This window comes from Onychomys torridus, chromosome 2 (assembly GCF_903995425.1).
Source record: "Onychomys torridus chromosome 2, mOncTor1.1, whole genome shotgun sequence".
Classification (NCBI taxonomy): Eukaryota; Metazoa; Chordata; class Mammalia; order Rodentia; family Cricetidae; genus Onychomys; species Onychomys torridus.
The window spans coordinates 69274597-69298073 of record NC_050444.1 but is presented as its reverse complement, the minus strand read 5'-3'; the positions used below and the strand labels follow the sequence as shown (position 1 = coordinate 69298073).

At 46.9% G+C, this 23477-nt stretch overlaps 1 protein-coding gene across 3 annotated transcripts; it reads right to left on the bottom strand.

Annotated features, from left to right (window-relative positions):
* Window positions 1-296: 296 nt before the first annotated feature.
* Window positions 297-22955, bottom strand: Msantd3 (Myb/SANT DNA binding domain containing 3). Of its 3 annotated transcripts, none has more exons than XM_036177256.1 (3): window positions 22765-22955; window positions 9494-9945; window positions 297-1385 (listed from the first exon to the last, which is right to left on the bottom strand). In XM_036177256.1, the coding sequence occupies exons 2-3, from the start codon at window positions 9909-9911 to the stop codon at window positions 976-978; spliced, it is 828 nt and encodes a 275-aa protein (XP_036033149.1). In that variant the 5' UTR covers window positions 9912-9945; window positions 22765-22955; the 3' UTR covers window positions 297-975. The 3 variants fall into 3 exon arrangements, with proteins under 3 accessions (XP_036033149.1, XP_036033148.1, XP_036033150.1); XM_036177255.1 differs by lacking the exon at window positions 22765-22955 and adding an exon at window positions 22460-22585 and having other exon boundaries at window positions 299-1385; XM_036177257.1 differs by lacking the exon at window positions 22765-22955 and adding an exon at window positions 21979-22026 and having other exon boundaries at window positions 299-1385.
* Between the last annotated feature and the right edge of the window lie 522 nt (window positions 22956-23477).

Here is a 23477-nt window from a genome sequence, read left to right as displayed (position 1 = left end):
CATTAGGCTACAGCAGAAGCCTCACAGCTCAATCAAAACACCCATTTATCCATCCATATCTCCACATATGTTAGTAACAGAGCCTTATAAAGCCTAATCCTGACTGGCGGTGTAACAGCAGCAATACAACATTACCATCAGCTAATACCTTGATGAGCACAGTGAGAGCAAGGCCTTTCCTAAGGAGGCTAGAGACTAAATAAAGTCAGGGCAACCATTCACTCAGTAGTAAAAAGTTGTTGGGAGGGGTCTGGGCTGAGATGGCAGCACCTTCAAAAACATACACAGTGTAACTATAACATTTTAAGACGTTTTTAATAAAACAGACAGGATGTAGGAATCTAAATGAACAATACACCCTCAAAGTTGTTATATCCCTACTTCTCCTAAAACCACCATTGTGGGAGACACTACTTAGAAAGCCTCTTTGGGGAAAGCCTTGAAAGGCAGTTTGTGAGCCCTGTTAGGAAATACCCTTCCAAAGGCTGGGCTTTCCAAAGAACCACACTCAGAGTACAACACCAAAAAAATGGAGACAGGACAGCCACGCAGGGCAGCCTACAGTGGGAGGGCTTTACATCTGGTGCAAAAGCTCCACTGTCAGCTGGGGAAAAAAAAAAAAACAACCACCAAAAAATAAAGTAGAAATCACTAGCCACACTCCTTTATCATCACACTTGCATTTCGTTAAAATAAAATAAAAAATACAACACTCACACACGGTTCTTCTATGAATTCTAATCAAGAAACATTACATTCAGAATGATAGCACGCATAGTGGTGGTTTTCAGAGACTGGAACAGCTCCGTGGCCATGTCAGGGGTACATGGGGTGCAGCTGTTTACCTGAATGTATCTTAAATAAGTGACTGCTATCACTCTAATTCACCTAGTCGTAGGTCTGCCCTACTGACCGCAGAGGTCACATCCCAAACTTGCCAACACAGATTCACTACAAGGGCGCCATCCCCAAGTCTTAGGGTGAATTGGGGAAAGGCCGGTTAAATGAGGAAACAGGCCACTCCTTGGTGAAAGTTTGTAGTTTTCTTTCCCAGTACATCTTCTTCTTATTGAGGACTTCCATCCTGATCCTGTGCTCTTCCTCGGCCATCTCGCACTCCCGCTCGATCTGCTGGATTTTGGCCACGTGCACCTCGTTCATTTGGATCAGCTGCAGCTGTAAGATGGACATTTGCTGACGGTGCTCTTCCTCCTGCATCTTTTTTAAAGCACCTTCCTGAGGGGGTTTGCTCCTGTAGTTTTGATTGGCTGTTATTCTGACGGCTGAACATGAGGGTTCGGGTTGTGAGGTCCCCTCACACACAGGGAAATGGACGAACTCTTTCCCATCATCACACAGTTCTCTGTTTGAAACAGCAAAGGATTCTGGAAAGAATAACAGCCAAAACAGTAGCAGAAAACACGTTAAAAGATTTTACAGGCAGAAGAAAAATGTCAGTCCAATTGCAAACAACAGTGCCTCGCTGCAGGATGACTATGAACCAGTGTCTGCATTTGGCCCTGATGCCCAGGTCCTCTGTCCTCACTTGACTTTGATAAAGTGTTTCACTCTGTCACTGGGACATCTCTGGGATCCTGAGATAGTCATGCAAATTCCAAACTGAAATGTGGCCGGCTCGGAGAAGCATGAGGTCGTAGAATGGGGGTGACAATGTGAGGGGTCATGTTAATTCCCTGTCTGTCTGATCACCTTCGACAGTTTCTCCATCAGCCATAAACCTTTTGTTCTATCTCAAGAGTACCATGGGGCTTCCTGCCATTGCAGTCAGCCCTTATATCTGCTCCTCCTTGGGGAGGAGTCTAAACTTTGGCCTAGCTCCCTGCATGTCGCCTCCATCTGGCTGTTAGCACCGGTGGGCACCGTGAGGAGGAGGCCCTGTTCCGCTCTCTTCCCCTCTCCCCAGCACTTGACAGACCTTGAACTCTCCTTCCTCCGTTAGCTCCCGACATTGCCCCCTCTCCTAAGCGTTTTCATAGGCCTGCCTTCCTCTGCTTGCTCCTCTCAAGTCTCCTTGGAGTACTGGGTTCTTGTTCCATCGACTGTCCCCTTCAGTATTCCCGTGAGGTCCCATCTCTGGCTCTATTCTCAATCTAACTTTATAATCGGGTCCCAACCTTGCCTCTTCCTTGCTTTACTGTTTTACTCTTCAAAATGCCCTGTGCGCCCTGGGGTCCTACCCGAACACTCCTTCTCTGAGGTCATGCTGCCATTCACAACCCCGCATCTCACTATTCCCGGAGTTAGGCTCAGTACTTACCCCAGCCACCCCCAACACCCTCCCCCTCACTCACCAGTTTCTCTTTTCCAACCTCCTCTGGGATCCCTGCTGGTTCAGGCGAACAGTGCTTGTTCTGAAACCCCAGCCCTCTCCCTCCTAAGTGCTCTCCTTAACAACACTCAGCACAGTCTTCTATTTGGCCACCAGGCCTTGATCATTTCATTTATCCCTGGATACTAAGTACTTTCCTTGGTACCCAGTGGATGGCTAGTAATACTTATTGGCCTGAAGACACAAGGGAAAGAGCATGTGGAGATAAAAAGTTTCCTTTTGCTAGGTGCAGTGAGTACACTGGTATTTTTATCGCGTGATAATGTTAGTATTAGAGAATGTTAATAAGGAAAACCACTAACTCCAAGCTTGTGGAGTCTTTTTGTTTGTTTGCTTGTTTGTGACAGGGCCTCTATCCCCAGCTGTCCTCCAACTTAACTGTGCAGCTGAGGATAACCTTTAGCTTTTCATCCTCCTGCCTCCACTCCCTACCCCATTGCCTACACTGGGATTACAGGCTTGTGAACCACCACCACGTGTGGTTTTATGAAGCTAGGAACTGAACCAGGGCTTTCTCACAGTAGGCCAGCACTCTCTATACCTCCAGCACCCCCAGAGATTTCTAGCTGTGACTCCAAGACTTTCTTGAGAAGCTCTACATTCTCAATAAAGAGAATCTTCTCCTTAGAGAAAAGGAATTCTAATTTATTAACAAAATTGATTACATTATATGTCTATTACATTATTCTGGAAGACGGGATGCTGGGAATGTTAATAGCTGCTGGGGGAAATCTAATTCACAATGCTCTGCTAAAGAAAGGAGAAGGGTTACTGTCTGGATGATTCCACTCCGAGGGGCAAGGAGACAACTATAAGTAGTCTCTAATCAAGGCTAAAGGAAACTACAGAAATCGAAATACTGACACTTTGGCAGAAAAGAAAAAAACAACTTTAGTATCATCTAGATAATGAAAGTGTCTCCCAATACTCCTACCAAGTGCACTGGCTCTCACTGGGACTCTGCCCTTCCTGCACATTTTTTCTGTCTTCCTGGCACTAGTTTAAGCCAGGTATGACACAGCCTGTCCCCAGCACTTAGACGACTGAGGTGGGAGGTTCACCTGTGTGATGTCAGCTTAGGCTACATAGCAGACTTCTGTCTCAAAAATAATATCTGGAGTTGGAGAGACGGCTCAGCTGCTGAGAACACCTGCGGCTCTTCTGGAGCCCCGAGGTTTGATTCCCAGCACCCTGATTTCAGGGGAATCTGATGCCCTCTTCTGGCCTCTGTGGACACTGCATGCATGTAGTACAAAAACATGTGCAGGCAAAATACTTATATACACATAAATAAAAATAAATCTTTAAAAATATATATCTAATGCTTCCCCCCCCAAAAAAAAAACAAGAAAAAGAAAGGAGGGAAGGCCTCTGGTTCCTCCCTCAAGTCTCCAACTCTGGAGATAGAAAGCGCCTCTCACTTCACTCTCATGTCGAGCCCAGCACAGAACCTGGGGTAGCAGTAAGCACTGAAGAAATGCACATGGGTCACAGCTCTCCATACCTGACACAGCTGAGGGACTGATTGACGCACTCACTGGAGACAGGAATGGGAAGGGGTGACACTGAGGCCCTGATGCCCGGATGTGAGGATCCACCCCAGTACCTCACGCTTCCTTTCTCATCTCAGATCTGAAAATGGTTTTGTTTTGGAAACAGACACTTTTTTTGACACCTCACCCTCATAGCTAGACGACTACACACCTAGGAGTCTTTCAAGTTCATCCATTCACAATGTAAAACTCTCTCCCAATTCTCAACTACTCCCCTTGGTCTCAATTCTAGGCTTCAAGGACGTGGGGGTGACAGTGACATCAGCTGCTGTTCAAGTGTCCCACAACAGGTACCAGCAGTTTACAATCCCTCATTCAATTCCTACAATCCTTTAACACAGTATGACTCCAGAAAACCAAATCTAGTATCCAAGGCCATTTGGCTCCATGAAAATCCAGGATTCTGATCCAGGCCTGCATAACAACAAAATCATAGCATTTTAATGTCTGTAAGCAAAGAAATGATTTCTTTTAAACTATCTTTTTTAAGATGTGTGCTGACATATACATTCCAAAGAAAAACAGCCAGACCTCTTAAGAAGTCTGGCAGAAGACAAGACTTAAAGCCAGACAGACTGGTAAAATAACTTTCAAACAAATATTAGCGCCAACACATAGAGGCTAGTACTCAGATAGGCTGGGCGACCCCTTAATTGGAAAAAGACTAGCCTGGGAATAGCAAACGCATCCCCTACCATCTCTCTCTCAGGTGAAACAATGCCACCCGAAATAGAAGACAACCCAACTCTATGCAAAAAGAGTAGGGAGGCTTTTCTGGGACTGAGAACACAGCCAAGAGGGTGTTCTATCACTTGGGTAATTTGGGTAAATTTAGCAGCCGCAGGAGAAGCCTACTACAGCAATAAAAAGATGAGAAGAAAACTGTGCAGGACGATCTCCGGTTATCCTCATCAGACGCAGGAAAGAGATAACTGAGGTAAATGAGAAGGATCGGTGGGTGCGTACCCAAGGACCTTACATCTTAACGAAAATGAAAAGGCTGGGTTTACACACGGCAATGAAACTGGATCTTAAACATGCTATCCCAGGCGAGGAGAGCAAAAGGAAGAGCTAGCTGCAGCACAGGTTTTAACCGATGTGCATTAAGGAGTACGTGTGAGAGAATACGAAAGCATGGCAGACCCACGAGGATGGGACACAAGAGAGTGAGGGTAGGACCGAGAACCAAAGGGACACACACATGACTGACACACAAGAGGAACTTTGCACAGACCGAGGATGCAGGTGTGCCCTGACTGGAGACACACCGCAGTCCTCTGTCCCTGAGTTCACCCCCTAAAAGAACAGGACTGGACTCAACAGTGAAAAGGGGACTTAGAACAAAATGTTCACACTGCGTAATAGTGACACAATGCACACAACATTAAATATAACTTCTCCTGAAACACAAGGCTGCTACTGAAAACGCCTGGTCCTCATAAATGTGTTTAAGCACTAGTGAGATGGCTCCGTGGGTAACCCTGAAGGCCTGAGGCGGATCCCCAGGATCCACGTGGTAAAGGTTACAGCCCACTCCCGTTGTCCTCTGACATCACACACAGGCCGTGGCATGCACACACACAATTAAATAAACAATCTTAATGTATTTAAACTGTCATCCTACCTACCAGGCCCCCCCTCTCCACACCTGTTCCTCAAAAAGGAAAATTAGATTAGCACAGGTCACAAAGTCTGCACACTGGCAACCGATTTGACTGCGCTTACAACAAACGCTGGTTTTCTTACAAACACATCCTTAAGCATATCCCTTCAACGGTAAGACCACTGTGTTCAAACACTGCTGAGCATGTTCAAGTCTTTGACAAAGCCATGAATATCCAGAGGTTAGTGACACAGTGATGCCATCTCCCATAAAAAAAAAAATGTAGCTAGAGGGAGGCCTCTAGTGGAATCTGTTAAACTCCATCCTGAACATTTAATAATAAATTCCAGCACATCTCTAGGAACCCAGCCCTGATCAGCAGAGTAGACTATAAACTGCATGAGTAATTCTGAATGCTTACACCCACATTACAAAAGCTACACTGATTTTAATCCAGTATATTTAAAAACTTAAACATGTAATTAACATAAAATTATTGATGAGATTCTTTTGTGATATTAAAGCTTCAAGATGTGGTGTGTGTGATTACAGAGCACCTCAGTTTTGTCTGCTCACATTTCCACTGCTTACGAGCCTCCTACAACTTGTGTATTAGACACCACAGTGTTGCAAATACAAAAGTAACACACACAGTCATGTGTCAAAAACACACAAGGTGTTCAAATTTTCTATCTTTCCCCCACCGATTTCCAGAGACGCCATATCTTTTGTTTGTTTAATTTTATTACTACTTGTATGCGGGGGAGAGAGAGAGAGACAGCGAGAGAGGGAGTTGGGGGGATGAGCACGTGCACCTCTCTTCTAGGCCAGAGGAAGACACCAGATGTCCTGCTCCATTACTCTGCCTTATTGTCGAGACAGGGTGTCTCCCTGAACCTGGAGCTGGGTTGGGGACTCCAGAAATCCTCCTGTCCCCTCCCCCCACAGAACCGGGGTTACAGCAGGCTTTTTTGTGGGTGCTGGGCTCTGAACAGCAAGCACCTTACCTGCTGAGCCATCTCTGCTGCCCCTCCTCCCCACCTCCTCGACAGTCAACTGAAACATAAAATGAGTCCATCGAATTGCAAAAAGAGCTCTAGTGTCTCAGCTAGGAGTGTTAACATCATCTGGGCATACTTCTACACCGACTGAGCACCAAGGCTCACTTCTCTCAGGTCTGTCGCGGAAACAGGAGCTTTGGCTGTGTTTTCATAAACACCAGCAATAAGGGAAGCCTCCAGTGTTACCTGTGTAAAATATCCAAGTTAAAATGATGTGCAGAGAGGGCTCAGCAATAAGAGCACTCACTGCTCTTGCAGAGCTCTAGAGTTTGGTCCCCAGAACCCACATCAGGCAGCTCACAACTGCCGTAACTCCAACGCCAGGGGATCTGGCACCCTCTCTGGCCTCCATGGTACCCTGCATGCATGTGGTGCATATGTATGCATAGACACACTAAGTCACATATACATATGTGTAAAATCAAATACACCTTAATACATTTCTTACAAATGAGTCTCTAGCAAATGCCACTACAGAAGAGCATCAAGAATCCATGTTTTGGCCAGGTGTAGTATGCACACTTTTCGTTCCAGTATTTGGGAGGCAGATAGACCTCTATTAGCTCAATGCCAGCCTGCTCTATAGAAAGAGTTCCAGACCAGCCAGGGATACATGAGACTAAATCTGAAAGAAAGAGGGGGAGAGAGACAGGGACGGAGGGATGGAGGAGAAAAAACATATTTACTTCTTGCTTGAAATTTCTATTTGAGTAAATGAATTGCAGTCTTTGAAAGAAAAGACAAAAAGTCACGAGATGAAATCTCTAGACACTGCCTCAGATTTTAAAAGTGTGTGTGTGGTGGGGGATGTGTTTTGTTCCCCAAATACAATCCTATAAGGGCTGGTGAGGTGGCTCACGGATAAAGCTCTTTGCCACCGAGCCTGACACCTGACTGAGTGCAATCCCCAGGATTCACATGACAGGAGAAGCAAAAGAATACAAAGACTAGCTGTAAAACTGCCACATAACAATTTTGTGTCTAGATCACACGTTTGCTAAATAAACGGCATTCACACGAGTGTCTTCCCCAGCACTGCACAGGACAGTCTGCCACATGAACAGCAGGGCTGCTCACTCATTCCCTCCTTCCCAGAACCACTCCTACAATTGCACTGAGGGCGTGCTCTGCAGCCAACAAGAGAGAGTGACGGAAGGTCAGCAAAGGAAGTGTGTGCCCACAGGAGCAGCACGGAGGAACAGGAGAGCTGGCAGTGCCCACACACACCGCATCTGCCAAGAGCTGGCTTGTCGTGGAAACCTGAGAATCAAGGCCTAGACATGAGTCTCCTACATCAGGAAATGATACACAAGGTCCACGACAACTGACCACGCTGGTCACTCAGCCTACTCACCTGGACTTAACCAACTGATTAGCAAGCAAAGTTTGTGCCATAATTTAGCTTCCTAGGATGATCTGCCCACAGGGGGAAAAAGTGTTAATCAAAAGCATGTATTTGGCTCACATGGTAATTACCTTTCTCACTCTACACAGCATTCTTGATTTCAAACAGTTTCTTGTGACTTTTAATTAACAGGAGCCAGGCCCTTGGAGCTCTGTCTACTCTGGGGACACCGAATTCAATGTTCTGCAAGCTAAGGACCAGATTTCCCAGGCAAGTGATTGCTGGGTCCTTGGAGGACCTCTGTGCAGCCCTGTGGTAACCCCACCAACCTCCCTCTGCTTCAGGGCTTGCCTTCTGCAGACTGCAATGAACTTTTATATAAAGGGGCCACTCCTACTTTAAAGGATGTGGGAATTGTGGGAAATTTATCCATATACATTTCCATTCTCTGCCTGCCTGGAGAATGAGGCACTCCTTGATGCCCACCTTTAGAAGCTACAAGTAACCATACATCTCTCATTATAGACAGTCTCTTCCTTCCCTAAGAATTATGTGTGGCATGTTTTGCTCTTTCAACAGGAGTATGCTAAAATTTAACTTTGTCCCTAGAATTTCTCTAAACCCCTAGAATGCCACAAAAACTCTGGTTCACAATTATTACAGTGAGTAAAACTATGAATGAATACTTAGTATGAATCTGAGTGGATGCTAATAGGGTATTTTGCTTTATTTGGTCTCTGTACTTTTGATGCATTACTTTTTTTAAGATTTATATTTCTAGCCAGGCATGGTGGTACATGCATGTCTTTAATCCCAGCACTCAGGAGGCAGAGGCAGGTGGATCTCTGTGAGTTTGAGGCCAGCCTGGTCTACAGAGAGAGTTCCAGGACAGCCAAGGCTACACACAGAGAAACCCTGACTCAAATAAATTAAACAAACAAACAAACAAACAAACAAACAAACAAATAAATAAATAAATAAAAGAGTTATATTTCTTTCTCTGTGTGTGTGTGTGTGTGTGACTCTAAGTGGCTATGCATGAGCATGAGGGTGCCTGCACAAACCAGAACAGGGTATTGATCCCCAGGGGCTGGAGTTATAGGTGGTTGTACGCTGCCCAATGTGGGTGCTGGGAACTGAACTCTGGTCCTCTGCAAGCCACTAACCTCTGTTCTTTTGTTTTTAAATGGGAAACAGTTTACTCATTCAGCATGGCCTTCTGAGTGACTTAAAGTAGCAGCACCTAACACAGTAGGCCCTCAAAAAGAACCCTTTAAAGACTGAGTGAACGAAATCACCATCCAATTTCCTTTAATAAAATGGAAATAGTTTGAGCTAAGGAACCCGAGTGCCTCAGTAAGGAGCTTGATACAGTAAGGAGCTTGATACACACGCGCTCTTTATGGTTAAGTAATAATCATCTCTAAGAGACTACATAAAAAACGGAACTTCTGTATGCCCTGTGTAACAACTCAGTCTGATAGCAACATTTCTTACAAGCTTCCTAAAAGTGAAGCATTTTACAATTCCAATGACAAGCTGTTGCAGCCAGCACAGCCCCACTGCATGGGGGAGGGGTACCTTGGGCAGCTGCATCCGGGTGGTATTCGGGCTCCTCCTCGGGTGGGCTCTGCAGGAAGTACAGCTGCTCCGGCAGCATGTTGCCAATCTTCTCCTTGCCCAGGACGTGGTTACTCAGCAGTGGGCTCCCGCTGCGCTTCACTTTCTCCCTCCTCTCATGGGCCATAATTTTTTTGGTCCGAGCCTTGATGTTTTCCCAGCACTTCTTCAGCTGTTTGAAATCCCGCAGCGACACGCTGGGCTGAGAGTTGTACTCATGGGCCAGCGCCTGCCAGGTACGCTGCTTGAGGGCGATAGTTCGCGCATCGCTTTTCTTACACTCCAACACATACTTGTACTTTTCCACTAAAGCAAGCAAGATGCTCTTCTCCAGCTCTGAGAAGTATTTGGCCGGTTTAATAATTTCGTTGTTTTGCATTTTCCACTCTTATTTCTCCTGGTCGTTAGCTAGCCTGCAAGGGGAAGTTTGAAGCAAGAATTACCAATTCCAGCAAGAGAAATGTCATAAATCACTGAGGCTTAATCCCTAACCTGGTTCCCTTTTTTTAAAGGGGGCAAGTAACTTCTTTTTCATTACTGCTGAGCCAGGAACACAGCCAGAGCTTCACTAAGAATGGGATTTCACATTCTCCCAGTTGATTTCCCAGGAGTCTTTGTGACACCTACATATCACTCTAATTTCCTAATTTATCTCTGCTTAATATAAGGAGCTGGTTTGTCTCCCAACGTTAGGCAGCATTGGAAATAAATAGCTTACTCTTTTTATTTGCACGGATGAAGGTAGAGGAGACCACTGTCTAATCAAACAGATCAAGTTATATAAAAGCACTACCAAGATTTCAGATTCATAAAGAAATTGCTCCTGGATGTCTGATATTTTTGTTTTAATTATTTTTTAAATTTATGTACATGTTTTGCCTGTATGTATGTCTATGTACCACTCACATGCCTGGTGCCCAGGGAGGTCACAAGAGGGTGCTGGATCTCCTGGAACTAGAATTACAGACAATTGTGAGCTGGGAATAGAACCCAGGTCCTTTTCGAGAACAAGTGCTCTTAACCATCGAGCCATCTCCCCATCCCTGATATCCATTGTTTGTAGTTTTGTATCCTTGACCTAGGTGACGTACCTGGGACAACCTCAGGTCCTTCTTCAAAACAAGAGGGGTAAGCCCTGAATGGCAGCTTATACCTGTAACCTCACTACCACTGCAGAGGCTGAGACAAGGGGCTGCTGTGAGTTGGAGCACATAGTAAGTTCGAGGCCCGTCTAGACTACAGTGTGAGGTCATGTCTCAAAAAGGAAAGAAATAAATAAAAAATGAATGAATGACCCATCAGGTCTGAAGGCCCTTCCTTCCTTCCTTCCTTCCTTCCTTCCTTCCTTCCTTCCTTCCTTCCTTCCTTCATTTTGGTTTTTCTGGACAGTGTTTCTTTGTGTAGCCCTGGATGATCTGGAATTCCCTATGTAGACCAAGCTGGTGCTGAAGTAAGAGATCTGCCTGTCTCTGCCTCCCATGCACCACCACCGCCTGGCAACTGAGAGCCATGTTTAAGCCTGGACAGTGTTATGCAAACAATTTCTGTAATTTCAGAATTGAATCTGCATCCTTAGAGACAGAGTGCAGTGCTCCTCGCCACAATTGAGGGAACCAAGGGCCAAAAAGCTGAAGTGAATTGCCCAGGGCACAGAGGTGAGTGACACAGAGGTGAGTCTGGGGTCTTTTTGTCCCTCAAGACTAATGTTCTTGGTGTCATTCTATGACTGTTCCTTGGACTTTGGGCAGTTTCAAATTATTCAACCCTGCCCTCCTCTACGTTGCTGAATACTTCATAAATGCTGTACTGCTCTGATGTGTACGGAACATCGTTTTTCCCACATCCTCTGCTCACAAGAAGTTTCCTATGAGATGAATCCCTCACGTAAGTGCTGGCAAACATGGCTGAGCCACAGCAGCTGCAGAAACAAAGTGAGCGCTGATATATCCCCTGCTGAAAAGGACCAACACAGCCCTGGACCCGTTTATGTTCTCTAAGCCTCTCATCTTTCCGAGTCAGTGGACAAGCATCAAGATATTGACTGTGTGGTCCATTTAAAAGCGCCCACTTCTTATCAGAAGGACTAGGAATCAACTTGAAAGGGGTCCCGAGAGCTAGAGTGAGGTCATCTGAACACTGAGAGTGGCAGATACACCAAGTTCACGACATTGTTTTCTCAACTATTTTGTGTGTTTGAGATTTTCCAAAATAAAAATATATGGGAAAGATTGTGGCTTTTTGAAAATCTTCTTTTCTTTCTTCTTTTTTGATACAGGATCTCATGTAGCCTAAGACTTTAAAAAAAAAAAAATCACATTATGGGGGCTCGAGAGATGACTATTTCAGAGTGCCTGGTGCTCTTCCAGGGGCCCAGGGTTCAGTTCTCAGCACTCAGCAGAGTTCAGTTATAGAGCAGCTCACAATCAACTATAATTTGAGCTTTAGGTGGTCCTCCTCTGGCCTCTCCAGGTGTGTGTGCGCGCGCACACACGCACACACACACACACACACACACACACATTTTTAAAAAATCTTATAACCATCCTATAAAAATCAAACTTGAAGGCAGTTACTCTCACCCATGATACCTGCTGAGAGGTATCCTGTTGTATCTAACTGAGGCCGGAGCAGACCAGGCCAGCAGAAAAGCTGGAAACGGGGACTTTAAATGAGGGCAACAGTCTGAGGAGGGCCTTCACAATGTTCTACACCTCATCCCAAGGCAGGCTTAGAGTGAATACTACCAGGGAGGGCTAGGCCCTCCCCCACCAGACTTCGCTCTTCACCAGCACACTGGGCACACCTAGTACCACAGTTACAAAGACAACCAAACACGTGCTAGAGGCAGGTGTACCTCAGACCTTGAGCAAAGCTAAATAAGGGGCTTTTTTATTCAAGGACAGGACCCGGGCTCCTTTAAACTTTCAAACCTGTGCTTTGACTATAGGACTCTCGTAGTCCCACAGTGGCACCCAGTAGGGGTTCTGTTTTCCCCACAGGTCAAACTAATTCTTTGCCTTCATCAATATGTCTGTTCACTATAATCCAATGTTTCCCAAACTAAAATTTCTGAACACAGGTCCTGCACAGCTTCCCTCTTCCATATCATCTCTATCTCACAAGACACCAACCTTCTTTGGCTTTTACTATCGAGTCAGTGGGTGTCCTTAAAAAACATATAGCTCTCAGAGCCTACTCTGACTCCCCCACACCAACGCCTCTGACTCCCCCACACCAACGCCTCTGCCTCAGCAGACATGATATGTCTACTTTCCCCATGTGTCCCGCATTCTTTTAAGAATGGCTTCTCTAAAGACTCAGATTTCTAATTCACAAATGAAAAGGGTTTCACTCTATTTTTTTCTCTTAGGTGTAAGGCTATTTTATATGTAGCATAAATTTGTATATGCTTACTTTCTAAATAAGTATCTCTTACATTGACTATTGCTTAAAAGAAAAAAAAAAAAAGTCTAGAAGAGCAATTGTTGCCTCAAAAGATGAAAGCATCCAAACTGTCTTTGTAACTGTGTAGCTGACTTAACATCCCATCTACAGCACACCAGTCTGTCTGTCCTTCCTCTGCTCTTGTTGCTAATATTCTAATTCCACCCAATTGTGGAGGTGAAGGACGTCCTTTCATTGCTTAATGTTCTATGATCTTGGCTCTCGGGCAAACAAACCACACCCTGAGGTTCGATCTCTGGGACACTTGGTAGAGCTGACACTGGCAAGCAGTTTAAGAATTCTTCCTTGCCGTGTGTGTGCAGTACCGCTGGCTGCCAGCAGGTGGTGATGGAAAGGGGTGGGCTGGGGTGGGAGGGTCTACATTTCAGAGATCTGCCTTAAGGGTGCCCAGGTTGCGTCCCAGTAAGAGCAGATAAGTTTTACTGAGTTCTTATTGTGAGTTAGACTGTACACCAAATGCCTTAGGTGCAGTATGTCATTTCATCTTCCCCTAAATCACTCTTGGGGGCATCATCCATTACACTTTAATCTTTCTGTTAAAGAAAAATCTAAGTACCAGAAGAAATTATACAACTGCTCTCAAAAGCAAATACCCAGAATTACCAACACCTGGGGACCATTAACAGCCTATTAACTAAACTGTTATTTAATCACTAGCTAAGTACAACCAGAGTTGCTAATTTACTTTGCTTAATTTCGTAGAACACCAGGCCTCTCTGGGCCATGTGGTTGTGTTCAACAGGAAGTTAAAAGGGACTCTGGTGTACGCCCAAGCTTTTGTACCCCAAAGTTAGCTTGTGGATTCCCAACAGTCTTGTGAGGTAGGATGCTTAACTCTACAAACGAATTATTATTTCTATTTCCAATAGAAGAAAGCCAAGGCCCAGGAACCTGCCACAGTGACAGAGACGGTGAGTCGCAGAAGCCAGTCACAGCCAGCACATCGGCCAGGCCCGCACTCCTCTGCTTTGCCTAGCTCTCTCGGTTCAGCTCTAGTGATGGTCTCTGCTTCCTGCTAAGATGGTCTCAATTACTTAGCAATCCAGGGAGCCGCTGGCAAGGGTCCATTAACAGGGCAGCTTGGGGGAGGGGGGACTGTCTACTCTGCCCACCTCCACTTGTTGGCTCTGCCCTCTTTCCTCCCCACCCCCTTGCCTCCATTACCTCCTCACTTGCTCTTAAACTGAGGGCCCACCTCTCCCCCCAGGAATGCAGCCCTCACCCCGTCTAATCAGAGCTCTGAAATTATTTCCCCAGCCGATCTGATACAAACCAGAAGTAACTACAAAGATAATGTAGAACTTTAAGGTGGTCCACACCCCAGGGGTAGGCAGCAATTCCACTACAATCCCACGGGAGCACCCAACGGACAGTTCTCATCAACTTCCCAAGTAAGAGATCTCTCCATCAAAGCCCATCACTGGACATACCAAGGCCAAAAAGCATAATCTGTCTTAAAACTAATCCACAATGTCCGTAATAGGTTACAGATGGCAACTCAGCAAGCCTTGCCTGTAGTGTGAGCTTTTGCTAGAGCTGGGCTGCCTTCCCTGCCCTACTCTGCTCAGCAGCAGCTCCTCCTTATGAATGCTGTTCTGTTAGTATACTCCCTGCTAGGAGATTACATGGTTGTGATCCAACAGCAGCCTAGTGACCCTCACAAGTGGGCCCCAGTAGACAGCGAATGCATATGTACATTTTGTATAGGTTTAAAACTACCAGCCACACACAGAATATTGTAAGACAAAGCTGTGTTAAAGTGTACTAAAAGCCGCATTAAAGTAAAAATGGTCAATAAAACAGCAAAATCCAAATGCAGTCAAAGTTCCCCTGGGGCTTGGCAAAGATCTGAAGACAGGTGGAAATAAAAGAGCATAATAATTCTAATATCGTAAAAGAACAAAGAGGAAGCGATTAGTGCAATTCCCAAAGCACTAACATTGATTAGACCAAGAGAAGCTGATGACCAGGTACTAGTTCATTTAATAGTCACCTTAAAAGGAAAAGCCAGCTGTTTGTGAACTGAATGACTGTATGTTACCAACTTCCAATGCCACACCGTCAATCTCCAGTGGGCTGCGTTTGGGATTAGACATTTAAAGAAGTGATTAAGATTAAATAAGACCCTAAGGATGAGCCTTCGGTCCAACAGGAAGAGTGCCCTAACAAAGAGACATCGGAGACCTTGCACACTCTCCCTCCCCCTCTGGGGGAGGGGCAGATGAGCATACTATGAAATAGAAGGACTGACATGCCAGGACAAGAGCCTCACAATGAAACCTTTCTTGCCAACACCTTGATCTGGGACTTCTCGGCCACTGAAACGACAACGGAGAAACTTCTGTGCTCAAGACACTTGATCTGCAGTATTTTGCTAGGGCAAGCAAAGAAGGCTGACGTGGACAGTCTGTGATTTGTAAGTCCACCAAGGATGAAACTAAGTCTTAAGGCTTGAGCAAAGTGTAGAGAAATGGCAAAGATTTTGTTTCTATTGCCTTTGGTAGGGGAAAAAAAATCACACCTTGAAGTTAATCCTGGTACCTGAACAGCTAGGATGGAGAACTCAGACAGGGGTCAGGACAGTAATAAGCTGGGCTCCCATGGTGAGGCGAAATGAAGCAAGATAGGGGTATTGAGAACCTGTGCTCATATCCTAACCCTGGAGCTGTGCACCTCTGTGCATCACCTGTGAGATGGATTAGTAATCCTGAACCTGCACAAAGCCCAGCAGTGTAAAAAGCAAGATCGAAGAGTCCGTGCACTGTGGTTCTTTCTCTGTTCGTTCCCATTTCAAACTGTTCCTAAAGTAGCATGGTCTGTATAATGTAGACCCAAACGTATATTTACCAGCCTTTCATTTCATATACATAAAATTAAACCAGTACACAATGCACTTCTATAGACGGCTAAGCACTGCTCTAAAATGTATGGGGAACACAAAGATAAACCCCACATCTTAGGAAGATTACTGACACAAGCTGATGTCTGAAAGGAACGGCATTCAGGAACAGACACCCTAACAAAGGACCACGTGCCCTGGCTGCTCAGGGGAGGGAAGAGGGGGTCTGCCCTCCTGTGAACAAGAGACCATGAGTTCTAAGGATGTGAACAGGAGGAACCAAAGGAGATAATTCAGATTTTTCTAAAAGGGAGGGGGTGGGATAAGAAAGGCTCTGCACCCAGAGTGGGATGATGTTCACAGGGAGAAAGAAGCCTGTTAAAGGACGTCATGCCCAGGACATGTCTGTGCACACACAAGGGTAAGGGGAGGAAGAGAATGCAGAGATGCTGCACTGAGATGCACATGGCCTGAACGAGAGACAGTCCTGAGCTGGCATCAAGGAGAATGGTGCTCCCTACAGTGGAGAGATGGCAGTCCCACAAAACTGAGACGGCACAGAGACTTGTAGTACGGAGAGGTGATAAGGCAGGGTGAGGAACAGCAGCAGAGATGTGCCCAGGACTTTGTTCCAGGACAGAGCTATCCCTAAGAATAGGAACCTGAATACCTGCGAGAAACAAATCAGCAACAGAATAAAACAGGATCACAACCTGGGAGACATACAGGACTAACATATTATATATGGACATCGTGGATGGGCCACACGACCTTCATACACCTCCCTTGGAGGCCTGCCAACAGGCTGTAGTCTGTCCTAAAAAACCAAAGGCTATTTCCTATTTTCTGTAACTATTCTGTATCCTGATTCAACATCTTGAAAATAATTATTCTTTGAAAAAACCTAAACCCTAGCATATTAAAACTTAAGGGAAAAAAAAAAAAGACCTCACCCAACCTCTCTTTCTTCACAAATGAGAAATCTAAGGCTTGGCACAAATAAGAGCATCCTGGGGATCTGGTACCAGAGAGGGGACAGACTGCTGCTGAAAGTTCATGGTTTATTTCCAGGCTCTTTCCCCACATCTTCCCATTGAGGTGCCCTTTTCTGTGAGGTGTTTTCAAGCCGTCCCCCCCCCCCCCCACCATCCCATCTGCTGTGATTTGGATCATAAGGCCCCTTGTGTAAGAGCCTGGTGCCCAGCTTGCCATTCTCAGGAAGAACTGGAACCGTCAGATATGGATCTAGTGAGGTGACTTCAGAACACCAACTTAGCACCTAAAGGAGAGAGTAGAACTCCAGCCCCTTCCTCACCTCCTCTTGGCTCCCTGGTAAGCAATTTTTCTCTACCATGTACTCCCAGCATGCCACACTGCCCTGCCATAGGCCCAAATCAACAGGGCCAACTGAATGAATGAAGACCTCAAAAAGTATGAGCCTAGCCAGATGTATGGCACACACCTTTAATCCCAGCACCTGAGGCAGAGGCAGATGGATCTTTAGGAGTTCAAAGGTAGCTTCATCTAAATAGCGAGTCCCAGGCCAGCCAAGGCTACATAGATCCTGTCTCAAACAATCAGAAAGTATGGGCCCAGATAGCCTTTACCACCCAATTCCCAAATGCAGTGCTAGGGACCAAAGCCAGCTGGGCAAGTGTCCACTACTCAGAGACACCCCCAACCCAGGCCTTTTCTTTTTATAAACCAATTAACTCAGAGTTTAGGTACAGTGACAGAAAAGCTGGATGACATGTCATCTGAAAAGTTCAGGACACTCTGTCACTTATTTTGTGACATGAAGCAAGCCCTCTTTCCTCCCTGTCAGTTCTTCATCTCTATATTACCACTAAAGCAGGTGCTCTCCAAGTCCCTTCCAGGCCTGGCAGTGTTTTTCTGCAACCTAATTTCTACCACCAAACACGGATTGCATTTTTTCATTATTCATGAAGCTAGTAGGGGTTTGGACCAATGAAATAAAATACTGTACAAAACAATGAGACTATCCTGGCACTTCAAATAGCCCTTCTAGCTTTAAGGCCATATGTGTAGGTTTAACTTTATAAATGAAGCAACCCCAGGTAATGCAGCTAAGGCCAGTGATCAGTTCTCCAGTGTCTTGAAGGCTGTCCACCATGCAGCGGGCACTGGATACGTATTTGCTGAATGCATGTGGACACACACCTGCTTGCCATTTGTATGGTTTTTTTTTACTAATTATAGCTACATGTTCTACTATTCAAAATATCTCTTTTGATAAGGAATTAATAGAGGAACTATAGTTTTCTGGTTTCTTGAAAATACCATGAAGAGCCTAAAGGGAGAAGAAATGGCAGTTTTTCAGAGCCTATGTTAACTATGGTCATCATCGTTTTCTGTTCACGTGCTCAGACCTGCCTGCCAGGACGGGCGCTCCTCGCAAACCCCCTTCCTCCCTCCACCTTCTTTCTTTTAGAGGCTTTGCATCAGCAGTGGCCTTTTCCTCTGTGTTAGCCCCCTTCCCCACAAGGAGCCGTAGCACGTGGAAGTGTTTATTTTTACCATCTGTATCTGAGTGAGACCGGATCCGCCTTGTGTTTAAGGCAAGCCCCCACTCCTCACCCTCTTCTCTGTCCTCCCACTTACAGAAACTCCTCTTTAAACTAGATGAGAGTTCTTAAGAGTCTTGACCCCCTCCCTTCATCTCCTCTACAGCTCCATTCTAAACCGGCCCCCGCCCAGGCTCCCCTGAAATGCCTTTAGACTCGTTATTAAAGCCTCCCCTGCAGGAAGCATTTCTGACATGCAGAAGGTGCCCTTCTGGGAGTGTTCCACACCATCCTGCTTCTTGTCTTAGCCAGGACACTCTTCTCCACTCCCACACTTCAGAAGATTGAGTCTCAGATCTGCTCTAGCCCGGGGCTATCAAGTACTCAGCTCTTACAGCGTCTCTCAGAACAATTTCTCCACACTACTATCCATCTGCTCCATCAAGGGGGAACTACACTGTGTGTGCATCTTTCACACAGTAGACCATCAGTGCTTGTTCAGACATATTGCCATCTCTCTAGCAACTTCCTCTATCACTGTCCCATATGGGCACCTCAGAAATTACTAATTCTCTAGAGAGCTAAAGCCATACTAATTATTGCCCCACCATCTACAAGTCTCCTGACATCTGGTGATTTCAGCCCTACCCATGGGGCTTCCCAAGCAAAAAAACCTCAGCATGTTCTCCAACATGAGCAACCAGTTAACAAAACTCATTCTATGATACTTCACTATCAACTGTTGGCTCCCTAGTCTCACTGCTCATTTCTTCTGTCTGACCTTAATCTGCAACTGCTCTCCCAAATGCCAAAGCATCTTCCATACAACCACAGGACAGAATGTCCCGCTTGTACACTGTGACACACCCCTGTGTGTACCCTGTGACATCTCTCCCACTTCTTAAAGTCATAAAACAAGTCCAAACTCCTCACAAGACACTCAGGGCTTTTCTAGATCCTTCTTGAGTATCAGCACCTCCTCCATCTGCTCCACCTCATGTATCTTTCAACCTAATCAGACCAAACACCCTCACGCCCTTAAATTTGCCATCTTCTCATGGCTCAGTTTATGCTGGATTTCCTCTGCCTGCAATCTTTGCTTCAAGGTCCATTCAGTACCCATTTCTATCCTAACAGGCCCAGCTCCAGTGTAACTGTTTTAAAGCCTGCCTAAACTAATGCCCACAGGCCTGCTTATAAGTAACGGCTTTCCTTCCAAAATGAGTTTAAGCAGTGTAAGGTACATTATATTGGTTAACTGTCCTCAGTTCTTACTTGGTGAAAGCTGACGCTGGGAGTGGGGAGGCCCTGCATTGTCTCCTCCAAGACCCCCTCTCCTGGGGAAGGCTGGCTCCTTAGCTCTCTAACTAGGAAAAGAGCAAGCAACGGTGGGTATTAGGAACACTCTGTCCTTGAGAACAGATTAGGAGATAAACTATTTGCAATCAACTTAACTGAACACGAAGCTAGAAGTTCATCCATAGAAAGCTCATCCACGGAGAGGATGGAGAGGATGGAGAGGACCATCTTGCCAAGGAGTCTCTCAGTTAGGGACTCCAGCTGACTGCCTCAGTTTCCACAGTTAGTTTCTGCTGGTTGTAAACTCCCAATTCGATGATGTCCTTGGTCTGCTGGTGTTTGTCCTTTACCTGAGAAGATGATCCCATTCTACCTAGGACTCTTGACTGGAAACTCCAGCTGGCTGCCTCAGTGGGGCTTCTCCAGTAGGTTTCTGCCGCATATCTGTAAGCCCTAGATTTGATCTAGTCTTGTGGTGGTCCTCTCAATTGGCCGACATCTAGTCTGTTGGATGTTGTGATCATCCAGTTTGGTGTTTGGCCATCCAGCTATGGCCTTCCTCTGGCTGCTACTCACTACTTAAGTCTTTTATTTTTGCTAGCTATCTATTAAATTATCCACCCATTCAACACTGAAAGCGTGACTATTGTAGAACATTCTCCAGACCCTACCGAACCAGACAGCTCACATGCTACACGTACAATGCACCTGCGGTTTTAAGACAGGGAACGTCACAGCTGAGACTCAACAGCATGAATGAGATAAAAGGAGGTTGTCACAGAACATTCAGAATTTCTGCTCAAACTCAGTGTGAGGCGCACTGGCCGAGTCTCTAGCAAAGGAGGTGACCCACTCTTCTCCAAGCCCACGGTCAATCATACATGTCAACCAGTAGCACAGCCCACACTTTTTATAATTTGCTCTTTGTGTCCATCTCCCTGTCTGGAATGGGAAACTCCTGAGGAAATATATAATTTCTGACTCATCTCTGCATCTCCACATGTAGCCTATGACTCAGCAAAGGACTGGCACTCAGGAAACACTTTTTTTTTTAATGAATTTCCTAATGGCCAGGAAATATAGTGAAATGCTGTTGAGTTTCCTGCCAACTACTTGAAAAAAGAGACTCATCTTCTCTCACATACACACATACCACAATCACAGGGAAATGGCTAAGTTGTTGATCTCTCCCAAAGCACCTGCTCTTTCCATTCTGCAGAATATTTGTTGCCCGTCCCATCACTGTGGACCCCAAACCCTCTTCTGAGTCCTAGTTTAAAACAAAACACCTTTATCCAAGAACTCTGTCATGCTCACTCGTGGGGAAGGTGAGGGCGGGTAAGCAATCCAGAGAGTGCAGAGTGCCTCCCCCGTGGCTCCCCGCAGTGTACTGAAGTGGCCAGCTCCACTGTACTGCAGACCAGGGCACCTTCCCCTTCTTCCCTCTTTCCCTTCCTACAGTTCTCCCTATTCCAAACTGAAACTCTAAAGTTTCTTCAGTCCCACTACGTCAACACCCCTTCTTCACATCAGTTAGGCTTTTAAGCATCTTACAACCAGGAACCAACCCCTGCATCCTAAGACGCGCAATGCTTTGCCAGGCCTAATGTTAGCGCCTGCATTTCATCGGAACACTTCCGCCCAGCTGCAGGAGTAAAGAGAGACAACTTCTGATCTTTCTTCGGGACTCCTCCCACTCCACTCCTCCCACGACCCAGGACAGACCTGTCTCAAGATGCAGCTGTGGGGAGAAGAAATGGGTAACCCCATCTTTCTCCAGGTTTCAGAATTCTTTTTCTCCATTCCTTATCTCCCTCTCTGGCCTCAAACTCTCGCAGCTGTCCTCAATCCTAACTCAGGAACTACTTTATTAACAGTCAACAATTTCCTGAGTAACCACATATCCGTGGCCTCTTCTGGCATGTTAAAACCCCTACACAACTCAGGCCCTAATATCCCAGCTCCCGTTTAAAATGTGTGAAAAGATGTGTCTTCACCCTTGATCCATTCTCCTAAGTAGCGCAAAACATTTGTACTGTTAAATGTTATCGCGGCGATAAAACATCCATTCTCTATCATCAGAACAGGGAGACTAAATCCGTGTTTCTTACTCCAACAGAACAATTATCCCTGCAATTTACAGAGCTACCTCAGTGCCAGTGCGATGATTTAATAATTCATGCCAACTGTTTAGGACCCGGGCCCTGGGACATGAAGTACTTAAATTTAGCTATCAGCAGATACACAGTATCTCTCACAATAGTACCTGGGGGTGGGTATTACATCACACCCTACTCCCCCATTACAGAAACACCAACCCAGCAGCCTCCGAGCAAAGGAGCTTCCCCAAGGTCAGTCGGGCAGGGATGTGATGCGCTGTTTCCTCCTAAGAGCCTCTGAAGGAGGGACCCAGCCCATTATCCTCAGGACCGGACGGAAGGCGGGGGTCTCAATGGAGACAAGTACGGAAAAGCGGCGAGCGCAGTTCCCTGCACACAGTGGGAATGTGAGGACCGCGGCACCGCGGGCTCTGCTGGATTTTTTTCCCCACACGCCTCGCGGGCCCCGGGCTCGGAGTTCCCCCTCCCGGGAGCTCCAGCGCGTCTGCGAGGCCCGCGCGCCGGCGCTTTGTACGCTGCAGGCCGGCCGGGTTCCCGGGGCACCGCGGCGCGCGCAGGCGGCCGGCGGCCTGCGGGGAGGAGGGCGCGGCGGCTCGGCCCCAAAGCCCGCCAGACCCCCGCGCTCCCGCTCCGCCCGCCTCCCCGGCCCGCCGCGGCCCTCCCGGCCTCAACCTCCTACCTGCAGCGGCGGCGCGGCGGCCGCGGGTCCCGGGGAGGGGCGCGGAGGCGCGAGCGCGGCGGCCTGGGCTGCTCTGGCGGGCTGAGCGGCCGGCAGGGCCGCGGGCTCCAGGCGCCGGGCGGCCGCGCGCCCCCGGCCGGCCAGGCCCCGCCGCGCGCGCCGCGGCCACAAAGCCCCGCGCCGCCGCCGCCGCCCCCTCGCGGGCCGCCGCCGCCTCCTACTGCTCGGTGGGCGCCGCGGAGGGCGGGAGCGCGGCCCCGCGCAGTCCCCACCTCCCCAAGCCGCGGTCCCACCGCGCTGCCCACCTTGGCCCGGGAGCTGCGGAAGGGGACTGTCTCCGCCAACAACAAAAGAATGCATTTTCCTACACTGGGGATGTGGCAGTCACCCGCATGAGTTAGCGCAAGCCTCCTGACTGACGTGGGCCCTTTTCTTTGCAGACTCCAGGAGGCTAGGAATGGCACCCCCTCCTACTCTGAGTTCATCGCCAACTTTTGTGGGTTTTTTTTTTTTTTTCAATCGGCCCGATGTGTCTCCTAAGAGGGTGTGCGCTCTCCCTCCCCCAAGAACCCCGGCAGTGCCCACCGACCTCAGGACCCGCCCGGGGTGCCGACCCAGTGGGACCCAGCGGGACCCCGCGCACGCGGCTTAAACAACGGTGCTGCAAGGGGCCCTTCTTCCCACAAGGCCTTTACCCCTCCCACAAGGATGAAGACTCTTTTCTTTTGCCCTGGATCCGTAAAGAAGATTCCAGACCCAGAGAAAGGCAAAAGAGGATGGTTAAACTTTTACTTTTTACGCGAGATGAAACTCAACATAGCAATAAGATAACTATTTAAAAATTTACAATTCAGTGGCATTTATTACACTTAAAACAGTCAGCAATGACCCCCTCCTAATTCTGAAGGGTTCCATCAGAAGGAAACCCACACACAAATGAAGTAGTCACTCCATTGCCTAGTCCCCTGAAAACCATTAATTCATTTTCTTTCTCTATAGATTTACCTATTCTGTGTAT